Consider the following 13,306-nt stretch of genomic DNA (forward strand, 5'->3'; position numbering starts at 1 on the left):
TTCACGTGAATTCCCTTGACTCTCCCTCCAATTCCTCCATCTCCTGTCAAGACTTAGATCTCCCCAAGAATCAGTTGGATTCCCTGATTGCCAGTCTTCACTCCCAGAGAACCCTATAAAGGTATCATTAGTTGTTGGTGCCTCACAAATAGCTTGCACTTTTCTTATCTTAGTCCAATCCATGGTGTCTCCTTCTTCTCCTTCACTCATTGACCCATCATCCCCAGAGAATCCCTCAAATGACTCTTCATCTGTAGGTGCTGTAAGTATGTCCCGAATTCTCTTTCTCTGCTGCTCATCATCAGATTCCTGCTCCCAAGTAACCCTTTCCCCCCTTCTGGCACCCATACTATGTTACCAGGTGAGTGTGCAGCGGAATCAGCAGAGTCCAGTTAACACCATGTGCAAAAGACTCAGACCAGGCAGAGGAATTGAAAGAACAAAAGGAAACTTTACTTGTTGAGTTGAAGTCAAATAAACAGTTCAGCAATCGTACAATGTCCTTGTAGTTGCATAGGATCAATAACTAATCAATCAGCAATCTCCCAGCAAGCTCAAATTCCAACTGACGAATCCAACTGACAAATCCAGCCATCTGCCAGCAAACAGATAAATTGTTGTTTTAGCTGAGCTCTTTTGCAGAGATATCTCTTACAAACAACCTTGCAAGGATTTCTTTACACACACACACATATATACACATTAGCATTTTGGCGCAATATACTACTGTTTGTAACGTTACTCACAGGCTCTACTACAACATCGCCTATGCAAATATTCCACCACAGAAATGAATGATTATTTAATCCTTCTTCCACCTTTCGTAATTCCTTGAATTATATTCAGTGTATTGAGAAACAGTCTTCATATGAGAAGAAACAGTAACTTGTTTTATTTATAGCATTCTTGTGACATAAGCGTAATAGTTAAAGTTGTATAATTTCTTAGTGGTTAAATAACAACCTCTCAGTACGGCTTTCCTTCAATCTTTTCCTTTTACACAGAAAGGATTATTTTACTACTACGTAGAGGCAGATTTTCGATTATTTTCAACTTATTTTTCTGATTACTTCTTCAAAACATCGTCTATTAACGTACTCCTTGACTCTTATTTACTGACTAGTGTCAGCTCACTCCAGCCGCTCGAGAATGAAGACGCGAGACCGGTGCGTAAACAAGGTGAACGTTTACTGAAGGATAACTGACGCATAAGAAGCCAAGAGTGCTGGGTGATGCCCTTGGGTCCCTTTATATACCCTCCTCCCACATTCAAACATGCAATTCCCGCTCGGTGAAAAACCCACGCATAGTGCCCGCCAAAAACCCCCTTTGTCCGTTGGTGTCTCAAGGCCGGCCCCGGCCTGCTTATCAGTCCAGGAATGTGCGGGAATGTCAGGGGCCTGATTCCTGGCGCCAATGTGAAGGCCCGGGAAACATGGGTCCTGAAATGGTGTCCTCCTCCTCTTCTTCCTCCTCCTCCTGGAAAGAAACAACCGACACATCTACGATTCTCCATTGTCCAATGTACCCCTGTATTTCTTGAGCAAGCTACAATGGAATACCGGGTGTACCTTCCCTAGATCCTTTGGTAGTTTCAGTTGGTAGGTGACCTCGTTGATCCTCTTTGAGACTCTGAAGGGGCCTATGTAACGCGGGCTCAACTTTTTGGAGGGGAACCCCAGACTCAGGTTTTTTGTACTCAGCCAAACCAAGTCCTCCTCCTCAAATGTCTCCCCCTCCCTGCGCTTTCGGTCAGCAAATAGTTTGTACTTTCGCTGCGTTTCCCTCAGTGCCGCCGCCACATCCTGCCACCCAGCTCTGATCCTCGTTTGCCATTCCCTGCCTTCGAACTCCTCCTCCTCTTTCCACTCGGGCAGCTTTGGGAACGGCGCCACTTCTTGGCCGTATACAATCTCAAAGGGGGATCTCCCCGTGGCGGAGTGCGTCGCCCCGTTAAAGGCTACCTCAGCGAAAGGTAACAGTTCGGCCCAGTCGTTCTGCCTGTGGTTGGAATATATTCTCAGGAATTGCCCCAGCGTCTGCTGCGTGCGTTCGACCCCCCCGTTGGTCATAGGGTGGAACGCTGAGCTCAGGCTCCTCTCCGCCCCCAGCATCTGTAAGAACTTCCCCCAAAATCTCGCCGTGAACTGGACCCCCCTATCGCTAATCACCTTCTCGGGGCACCCATGCAGGCGATAAATGTGTTTAATATACAGCTCAGCGAGTTTCTCAGCCGAGGGGAGTTTCTGCAGCGGCACAAAGTGGGCTTGTTTGGAAAACAGGTCCAAAACGGTCCAAATGTATCGACACCCCCGGCTAGGGGGTAGTTCGCCCACAAAATCCATCGCTATGCATTCCCACGGTCTCGTGGGTTCTACTACAGTTTGTAGCAGCCCTTGTGGTTTCCCTGGGGGTGTTTTGTTTTCTGCACACAGATCACACTTGGCGATGTGTGACTTCACATCCCCCCTCATCCCCGGCCACCAACATTGCCTTGCTAATAGCTTTATGGTTTTTGTAAGCCCCAGATGGCCCGCCCCTTTGCTGTCATGATACCGTTTCAACATTTCTGGCCGCAACTTTTCAGGAATGTACAGCTTTTTGTTGACAAACATCAAACCTCCATGCAGTTCCCCCTTCCCCTCATTGGAAATCAACCAGGCATCCCCCTGATATGCTTGCTTTAATTCCTTCTCCCATGTTTCCCCCTCCGCCTTGACGGCCGTGAGCTTATTTTCTCTTTCTGCTTGTGCTCTGGTTGTGACCGCTAGGCTTCACTGTCTGTCTGAAAATATCCCTCCCTCGGAGTCTTGGGGCCCCACCTCATGCTGAGGCATGCGTGAGAGCGCGTCAGCCAGTACATTATGTTTCCCCTGGAAAAATTTCAATTGGAAGTCGAATCTACTGAAATATTGGGCCCATCTCATTTGTTTAGGGGACAGTTTGCGAGGGGACCTCAGGTATTGTAAGTTTTTATGGTCAGACCACACCTCAAAAGGGGTCCCGCTTCCTTCCAAAAGGTGCCTCCAGCATTCTAGTGCTCTCAAGATGGCTAGTGCTTACCTTTCCCAAATCGGCCAGCGCTTCTCTACATCATTGAATTTTCGCGACAGGTACCCGCATGGTTTTAGGTTACCCTCCCGGTCCTTTTGCAACAGGACCGCCCCATACGCACAATCGGAGGCGTCGCAATGTACAACAAATTGCTTGGACATATCAGGGTGTTGCAACACCGGTTCCTCTGTAAATTTTTCCTTTAGGGCTTCAAAGGCCTCTTGGCATTCCCTCGTCCACGCCAGCTTGGCCCCCGGAGCCTTTACTCTGGTTGTTTCCCCCCTCCCTTTTGTCTTTAGCAGATCGGTCAGTGGTAGTGTCAGTTGTGCAAAGTCTTTCACAAACGTCCAGTAGAAATTCGCAAACCCAAGGAAGGACTGCAGTTGTTTACGGGTTTTAGGGGCCTCCCACCCTTTTACGTCCTCCACCTTTGCGGGATCCATGGCTATCCCTTGGGATGAAATTCTGTACCCCAGGAAGTCTATTTGGTCTTTGTTGAATTCGCATTTAGCTATCTTGGCATAGAGTTTTGCTTCTCTTAGCTTTTGGAGTACTTCCCTCACCAATTGAACATGCTGCTGTTTGTTTTCCCCCCTTATTAATATGTCATCCAGGAAGACATAGACTCCCCTGTGTAACAACGGGTGGAGTACTTCGTTAATTAGCTGCATAAATACGCTTCCTGCATTTTTTAAACCAAAAGGGCACACTCGGTAGTTGAATAATCCATAGGTACAGGAGAAAGCAGTCTTCCACCTGTCTTCTGGCTTGATCCTCAATTTGTGGTAAGCCTCAATTAAGTCCAATTTCGTGAATATTTTCCCCTCTGACAGTTGGGACAATAAATCCTTCATTAGGGGTAATGGGTATTTGTTATCTGTGCTGATTGCGTTAAGATTTCTATAATCAATACATAGCCTAAGCGAATTGTCCTTTTTACGCCTGAACAACACTGGGGCCCCCAGGGGGGAATTCGATGGTTCTATGAAACCCCGCGCCAAGTTTTTGTCAATATACTTCCTCAGTTCTTCCTTTTCCTGCGCAGACATCGGGTAGATTTTGGCTTTGGGGAGTTCTGCCCCTGGCACTAGTTCGATCCCTACTTCTACTCTCCTTTTGGGCGGGAATTTATCGGCTCCCTTTTCGTCGAAAACATCAACAAAGTCACGATATTCCTCGGGCAATTGCCTAGCCAGTTCTTCCAACCTGCCAGGCTCTTCCTCCCCCTTGTTGTCTATCTCCTTCTCTATCTTTTTGAAGAGTAGGTTCCTAGCCTCCCAATCAATAAGTGGATTGGCCTGTTCCAACCATGGCATGCCCAATATTACGTTATAGGTCGCCATTGGAGATATGACAAACGACACCTCTCCTCCCCAGGCTCCTATCTGGCATTTGACCTTCTCTATGCAGTGTTTTGCCACCCCTCCTGAGGCCAGGGACCCATCGAGCTGCGAGAACGCAAGCGGTGTCTCAAGTGCCACCGTCTCGCATCCCAATTCCCCTGCTAGTTCGGGTGTAACAATGTTCCTTGAGCACCCGCAGTCGATAAAGGCTTTACATGTGGCGCGTTTGTCCTTCCCCTCTATTCTAATTGGCATAACTAGCATTCTTTTGTCATGACTTACTAGCTCATCAGGTCGGCTTCCTCCCGGAGTTTCCTCCTCTGCCCGCTTTCCGGCCGCAGTCTTGGGTTTGGGCTGGTTGCCCCCTTCCCCTTTTCGCTGCCAACATTCGGCAGCCCGGTGCCCTACACGCCCGCACACGAAACATCCGCTCCGTGCCTTGTTGTTATTTCCTCTTCCCTCGGTTTGTTTCCCGGAGGGGGGTCTCTCCGGCCTCCTGGTCCCTCCGCTCGGCTGGGATTGCTGTCATTGTGGTCTTCCGCCTCCTCGTTGTCTCCTCACTTGAGCTAGCGTTGTCTCAACGCGCCCTGCCAGCTGAATCCAGCCTTGTAGTGTCCCTGGGTCATCTCTGTGTGCCGCCCAGGAGAGGAGCTCAGGTCTCAGCCCCTCCTTAAAGCACTTCAGTTTTGTCACGTCGCTCCAGTCTCTAACCTTTTCTGCTAGGCTCTGGAATTCTTCCGCGTACTGGGAGACTGACCTCTGCCCCTGGAGGATGGTTCTCAGCCCCTCCTTCGCCCGGAGTTGCTCCAGCGGATCGCGGAAACGGCCTTCCAGCACTGCCAGGAACTGCCGTACAGAGTTCAGGCAGGGGTCGCGCCTGGCATGTAGCTGCACGTACCAACCCGCAGCTGCTTTCCTCAAGGCGGCTCCTATGGCCCTAACCCGACTGGCTTCAGACGTAAAAGTCTGTCTGTTGTCCTCCATGAAGCCTCTGACGGTGGTCAGGAAAAAGTCCAGCTCAGAGGGTTCCCCCTCGTACTCGATTCTCAACTCCTCCCTTCTCTGCTGTGGGAATGGGGCAGGCGGTCCCCACAGCCCAGCGCGTTGCATGTCCCCTGGGGCTCGGTGATGATGCCCCGCCGCTTCCCCTCGATGACTAGCGCCGCGCCCAGGGGGGGGGGAATCCGACAGCTCTCTCTGGGGTCTTCCTTTGTCCTCGCTACCGCCGTCGTCGCCCCCCTCCGTCCTCGCGAGTCCCATCTGGGTTTTGGCGCGGGCCCCCATGTCTCTCTGGGTCCCCTGGGCCCATTCCTCGCCCATCGTCTGCCTGGACTCGGCCCGGGCCGTTCCCTCCCAGCTTGCCGCGAGGAGAGGGGTGAGGCGCTCCATCGCTTTTGACATGACATCAAGCGTGGTTTCGAGGGCGCCCATTCTCTCCTCCAGGAACTCTAGTCTCTGTGGGGATACGAAGCTCAAATCACTTCTGGGCTCCGCGTCGTCCCTCCGCGCCCTCTCTCGTCTGCGGGTGACCCCGTTAGGGTGCGCATACGCGGTAGAGGCTGCCACGGCGGCAAACCCCTCGAACTGTTCGGAGAGGGACATGCCCTCCTCTGCCCCGGTCAAAGTTTCTTCCTCTTCGTCCATTTCCATGCCTCACTGTAACACAGGATGGCGCCAGTACTCTTGGCTTGCCTGTCAGCTCACTCCAGCCGCTCGAGAATGAAGACGCGAGACCGGTGCGTAAACAAGGTGAACGTTTACTGAAGGATAAGAAGCCAAGAGTGCTGGGTGATGCCCTCGGGTCCCTTTATATACCCTCCTCCCACATTCAAACATGCAATTCCCGCTCGGTGAAAAACCCGCGCATAGTGCCCGCCAAAAACCCCCTTTGTCCGTTGGTGTCTCAAGGCCGGCCCCGGCCTGCTTATCAGTCCAGGAATGTGCGGGAATGTCAGGGGCCTGATTCCCGGCGCCAATGTGAAGGCCCGGGAAACATGGGTCCTGACCAGGGGCCCTCAAACTTTTTAAGCAGAGGGCCAGTCCACAATCCTTCAGACTGTTGAGGGGCCGAATTATCATTTGAAAAAAAAAACCGAACAAATTCCTATGCACACTGCACATATCTTATTTGTAGTGCAACAATAACAATGAAAGACCAATACAATATTTAAAAATGAAAATAATTTTAACCAACATAAACCTATCAGTATTTCAATAGGAAGTGTGGGCCTGCTTCTGGCCATTGAGATAGTCAGGTTAATTAGGATTGTTATTGTTGTTGTGTGTCTTCAAGTCATGTCAGACTTTGGGCGAGCCTAAGTCCAAAATTATTTATTTATTCATTTACTACATTTATTTACTACATTTATATCCCACCCGTCCCAACCCGAAGGGAACTCAGAGCAGCTGTATATACATACAATATATTATATTACAGTAGAGTCTCACTTATCCAAGCTAAACGGGCCGGCAGAAGCTTGGATAAGCGAATATCTTGGATAATAAGGAGGGATTAAGGAAAAGCCTATTAAACATCAAATTAGGTTATGATTTTACAAATTATGCACCAAAACGTCATGTGATACAACAAATTTGACAGAAAAAGTAGTTCAATACATAGTAATGTTATGTTGTAATTACTGTATTTACGAATTTAGCACCAAAATATCACGATATATTGAAAATATTGACTACAAAAATGGCTTGGATTATCCAGTAGCTTGGCAAGGCTTGGATAAGTGAGACTCTACTGTATTAGCATAGCACAATATTAGCATTGCATATTACTATATTGAACTATACCACTATACTGTAATATTATATGCAATATATAACATATAATTAATATTATTATATGGTATTAAAATTAGTATTGTATAAAATGATAATATTGTTATCAATATCATATGTATATACAATATATTATATTATTAAAACTGATATAAAAATATTATATTATAAATGAGGGCGGGGGCCAGGTAAATGACCTTGGAGGGCCGCATCCGGCCCCCGGGCCTTAGTTTGGGGACCCCTGGTCCTGATAGACTAGTAAGTTATCATGACCTTCCAGCTAGCTCCTTCCCTTCCTAACTGACCTCAACTCCCATAGAATGTTTTTTTCTTCCAACTGCCATCCTTGACTCTTCCATCTTTCAAATCTTGGCACCCGCTCATTTGCATACGACCAATCAGGTCGCCCCTATGCAAAATAGCTCCTCTCCTGGTGCTGCTGCCCTCTGACAACCACAAAATGGCTGTCCACATGCCAGCCCTATAAGGTAGGTCATGTCACAACATCAAAAAACATATTTAAAATCTACATTATAACTAGGCATTTAGCTACAGGGTTCCTGCTTTTGACTTGGCTTAAAATGAGTACCTTTTGCATCTTTGCACCTTCAACCCAATGCTATGGAAACGGGGGGGGGGGGGGGGAGTTGTAGTTTGGGGAGCTACAATTCTTAGGATTCCACAACACTGAGCCATGGTGGCAGTTTTAAAGTGGTGTGAAACTGCCTTCATTCTAACAGTGTAGAGAGGCAACCGGAGGTTTTCCTGTATGGCAGGCAGTTGGACTAGATGGCCCATGTGGTCTCTTCCCACCAGGCCCTTAGCCAGATTTGAAAGGGGCTGAAACTTTTTTTTCAGGTCAGTATCTTCTGATCTGGCATGAGATCTCAACAAGGCCCTGGAATAATTATGCATCATTATGCAAAGGTTCTTCACAGGTAATAGGTCCTGAATTACTGTTCCCTTTTTAAGTCAGTTCCTGTCGGCCACAAAGGACAATAGTTTCTACACTTGGCAGAAGTTCTTTATGTTTTCTTCAGCTTTCTTCTTATTTCCTTTATCATGATGATGGGTTACATCAAGGCGTTTTCCACTGTGAATTAGCAAGAAGTTTTCAGCCAAGCACAAGTTGTTCCGATGGAAGTATTAATGACCTACATGAAGGGTTATAAGGCATCATCATCATGTTTGCAGACGACACCAAATTGGGAGGGCGAGCGGGAGTAGCGTGGGAGGCGGAGCCAGCTCTGGCGCCGCCCCCCCCGCCCAGCGTGCCTTGGCCCTGCCTCCCACGCAGCGTGGGAGGCGGGGCCAGGGCACGCTGGGCGGGGGGGGCGGCGCCAGAGCCGGCCCCGCCTCCCACGCTACTCCCGCTCGCCCGTCTGGCCTTTTCTAGCTGGCCAGACTGCAGCGGAGGTCCCTGCAGGCCGCGATTGCGGCCTGGAGGGACCTCCGCTGCAGTCTGGCCTGCTAGAAAAGGCCAGACGGGCCAGGGCGCACTGGGCGGGAGGCGGGGCACCGTCAGGGCGGTGCCCCGCCTCCCGCCCAGCCTGACGGCGCCCCCCCGGGCCTGCGCCCGAGGCGGCGGCGTCAGGGGCCTCTATAGTGGGGCCGGCCCTGAACTGAAGGGAGATGTTGACAAGCTGGAATGTGTCCAGAGGAGGGCAACTAAAAGGATCAAGGGTCTTGGAGAACAACCCCTATGAGGAATGGCTTAAAGAGCTGGGCATGTTTAGCCTGCAGAAGAGAAGGATGAGAGGAGACATAGCCATGTATAAATACATGTATAAATGTGAGGGCAAGAGACCTCGTGGACCATCCAGTCCAACCCCCTGCCAAGAAGCAGGAAAATCGTATTCAAAGCATTCCTAACAGATGGCCATCAAGCATCTGCTTCAAAGCCTCCAAAGAAGGAGTCTCTACCACAGTCCGGGCCAGAGAGTTCCAGTGCTGAACAGCTCTCACGGTTAGGAAGTTCTTCCTGATGTTCAGGTGGAATCTCCTTTCCTATAGTCTGAAGCCATTGTTCCTCATTCTAGTCTCCAGGGCAGCAGAAAACAAGCTTGCTCCCTCCTCCCTATGACAAGCTTACTCACTGGTACAGAAGAGTCTCATCTATCCAAGCTAAACGGGCTGGCAGAAGATTGGATAAGCGAATATCTTGGATAATGAGGGATTAAGGAAAAGCCAATTAAACATCAAATTAGGTTATGATTTTACAAATTAAGCGCCAAAACATCATGTTATACAACAAATAGGACAGAAAAAGTAGTTCAATACGCAGTAATGTTATGTTGTAATTACTGTATTTACGAATTTAGCACCAAAATATCATGATATATTGAAAACATTGACTACAAAAATGGCTTGGATAATCCAGAAGCTTGGATAAGCGAGGCTTGGATAAGTGAGACTCTACTGTACCTATGAAAGAACTCTTGTCTGCCTGAGGCAAGTGTGAATATTGCAATTGGCAACCTTGATTAGCATTGAATAGCCTTGCAGCTTCAAAGCCTGGCTTCTTCCTGCCTGGGGGAATCCTTTGTTGGGAGGTGTTCACTGGCCCTGGTCGTTTCTTGTCTGGAATTCCCCTATTCCAGGTGAATTTTTGTTGGGAGGTGTTCGCTGGCCCGGGCTGTGGCGCAAGCTGGAGAGCAGCCAGCTGAGACCAATCACTCTGACCAAGAGGTCATGAGTTCGAGGCCAGCTCGGAGCCTGCATTTGTCTTGTCTTTGTTCTATGTCAAGGCATTGAATGTTTGCCTATATGTATAATGTGATCCGCCCTGAGTCCCCTTCGGGCTGAGAAGGGCGGAATATAAATGCTGTAAATAAAATAAATAAATATTTTCTGAGTGTTCTTTTTTATTTACTGTCCTGATTTAAAGAGTTTTTTAAAATAATAATAATAATACCGGTAGCCAGATTTTGTTCATTTTCATGGTTTTCTCCTGTCTATTATTCTAGGATGGTGTGATTCTATGAGGGAGTGAAGAAGAGATGCCAAAAGAGAGGGAGGCGGGACCTGGCTCGCGCGGGGCAAGTGGCTGCCTTTGATTGACAGCGGCCGCCGCGCGGCGGAGGCGAGGGCGACCGTTGGCCTCAAGAGATGGCTCCAACCGCCGCGTCGCGCGCCTTCAAAAGAAGGCGGAGGGAGGAGGAGGAGAAGGGGAAAAAAAGACTTTCGAATCTGGGCGCGCGGAGGAGGAGAGGGAGGGGGGAAGAGGGAGGGGAGGAGTCACGCGCCGCTTGCCTCTCCGCCCCGGCACGCGCCGCTCTGTTTCACACCTCCCTCCCTTTCCTCCCTCTCCCTCCCTTTCCTCCTCCTCCCCCTCCCCTTCGGCACTTTCTTCGGCTTCTCCTCCTCCTCCTCCTCCTCCCGGCTCTTGCCTCTCTCCGGGCGCCTCCTCCTCCTCCTCCTACGTGCGTGTTCCACTTGGTACGGCCCACCTGGAAGATCATGGCGATTGATGGTAAGTAGGCCAATAACGGGCTTCTCTCCTTAGGAATAACCCCCTCCTCGCCTCGCCTCTCGTGCTCCCTTTCGTTCACCTGGGCAGCAGCAAGGGGGGGGGGGCGACCACAGGGAGAAGGACCCCGAGGGGTGCTATGTGTGTGTTGTGATTTAGAAGTAAGTCACATATCAACATAGGAGTTGGGGGTGAGGAATGGTCCTGGGCTGTTCTCCAAGTGAGGCACAAAAGGGCCTTTGAGGACACATGGGGCAGGAGAAGATGTGCAAGATACACACACACACATGCATGCATATCGGTACACGCACACACACACACACAGAGGGATATATATGTTTGTGTGTATATGTGAGGGTATAAACACACACACACAGGAATTAGGAGAATGAGGAATGGTCCTGGGCTGTTCTCAAAGTGAGGTACAAAAGGGTCTTTGGGGACACATGGGGCAGGAAAAGATTTGAAAAAGATTTTTATATATATATATATATATATATATATATATATATATAATGTATGTATATGGAGAGGGAGATTTGACACAGTGGGATATAGGTGTGTGTATGTGTTTATAAATTGATGTGAGTGGATATACACACACAGGCAAGAAATAGAATGAGAAGTGGCCCTGGGCTGTTCTTGAAGTGAGGTACAAAAGGACCTTTGGGGACACATGGGGCAGGAAAAAATGTGCAAGATATATATGGAGAGAGAGAGCGCATTCATATACACAAACGGATATATGTATGTGTGTGTGTGTGTGTGTGTGTATTGACTTGAGTGGATATACACACACACAGGGAGATATATGTATGTATATTTATGTATGTATATATATACACACACACATACAAACATACATACATACAGAGAGACCAGAATTAGGAGAATCAGGGATGGTCCTGGGTTGTTCTTGATGTTAGATACAGAAGCTTATTTGGGGCAGGAAAGATGAGGGGCAGAGATACATAAAAATACACATGGGGGATGATCCTGAGTTGTTCTCAAAAGCAAGGTACAGAACATGATATATATAGAAATATATGAAAGATAGATATTCTCCCCTCCCCCATAAACACTCCTATATAACATATACTGGTGGTCAAGCATACTCTAATCTTTTTTATGGGTGAGGACAGGCTCTGTTGTTTCTTTTCTGCCTATATATATTCATGTGGTATTAGGAGGTAACCATATAGGCAGAGGATTCCTTATCCAAAGTGCTTGGGACCAGAAGTGTTGGGGATATTTTGGAATATTTACATATGTATAGTCATGTATCTTGGAAATAGGGCCTAAGTTTAAACAAGAAATTCATTTGTGTTTCATATAGACCTTTTCCCCATAGCATGAAGGTAGTTTTATATACTATATTTTATATAATTTTGTGCATGGATCAAAGGTTGCGTACATTGAAGCCTCATAAAGCAAATGTGCACCTATCTCAGCCCCCCATGCGGACCATTTTAGAGCATTTCCCAGGTCCCCCTTTCTAAGTCACCATGCTTTGATTTGTATGTGTGTTTACATTTTGTGGTTGAAACAAACAGCTGTGCAGAATGCTTCTTTCACACTATTTAAATTGGAATTTGAAAAACCGAGAGTGAGAGAAGTACATTATTTCTTACTGAAAACATACAACATTGTGCACCATTACTGGGAACACTTCAAAAGAGTTTTTAACAGATGAATCACAATGAAGTATCCAGAATTGTGAAGCAAATGTTACCTCTTAAGAAATGTGGTCTTTGGTATTCTTCAATCCATTGCTTTTAAAATAGAATTCACCTAAATTGTTTTTTAAAGTAAATATGTTGCAGTGTCACCTTATTTGTCTTTATTTGGACTTCAATGGGGTTTGCACCTCTATAACTGCGTAGGATTGTAACTTGTATTAGGTCCCCATTGCTTGAGGTGACATGTGCTAAGTTACGAAAGTATCTTCATGTGACCCCCCCTTAGCAATCTTTTCTCCTTAGCATCATAGCAATAGAGGGTGTCCATATAAAGCAGGGTTGGGCTTTTTTTTAAAACATGCATGAAAGTATGATTAATGTTATTATGGAAATAATTTAAACATACATTATTTTAATTAGTCATGATTTAATTGAAGAAGTGTGTTAAATGCTAAAAAAAGTAGTGCTTTGTGTAACCTAGTCTCTTGTCTCTGAAAGAGAGTCGTTTTATTTTTTGGGGGAAGGGTATAATAACAATACAGGATATTAGTAGAGAAGCATAGTCTCGGATATTATTTCCAGCTGATGCCTTGATAAATTTAATAGCTTTATCATTTTCATTATCAGTTTGTCTTGTAAGCATTGTAGTTCCTTTTCCTAAATGGAATACTTATGAAAACAGTTGGGTTATTATTGCTATTCATTAAATCCCAAATAATAACGACGGAAAACATGTTTTTAGTATTTCATCTTAGCTATGTGTTTCATGATCCTTTCAACCTTTAAATTATCAAAGCTTTCTAAAGACACCAATAAATAAGGCTGCAATCCTGTTTTCATTGATCTGAGTATAAGTTTCATCAAACTCAGAGAAACTTATTTCTGAGAAGGCATGCATAGGATTGCACAGTAGTTGGTATTTATCATCATTCTGTCACTGGTATTTATAACCATTCCCTCCACATTTTGAG

The 13,306-nt window shown here is 47.1% G+C and overlaps 1 protein-coding gene across 6 annotated transcripts in view; it reads left to right on the forward strand.

The window, feature by feature from the left end:
• Positions 1 to 10,275: 10,275 nt before the first annotated feature.
• Positions 10,276 to 13,306, forward strand: part of syt14 (synaptotagmin 14) — a 123,219-nt gene continuing 120,188 nt past the window's right edge. For 2 of the 6 annotated variants that reach the window (XM_062971685.1, XM_062971680.1), the window contains exon 1: positions 10,281 to 10,659. Coding sequence is in view for 2 of the 6 variants with exons in the window: in XM_008125801.3 (XP_008124008.2) it covers positions 10,296 to 10,659 (364 nt within the window). In the remaining 4 variants the exon portion in view is untranslated. Of the gene's footprint in view, positions 10,660 to 13,306 lie in introns of all 6 variants that reach the window. The other 4 variants (XM_008125800.3, XM_062971699.1, XM_008125801.3 and 1 more) reach the window with 4 other exon arrangements.

The sequence above is a fragment of the Anolis carolinensis genome, chromosome 1 (genome assembly GCF_035594765.1).
Source record: "Anolis carolinensis isolate JA03-04 chromosome 1, rAnoCar3.1.pri, whole genome shotgun sequence".
NCBI classification, from domain to species: Eukaryota; Metazoa; Chordata; class Lepidosauria; order Squamata; family Dactyloidae; genus Anolis; species Anolis carolinensis.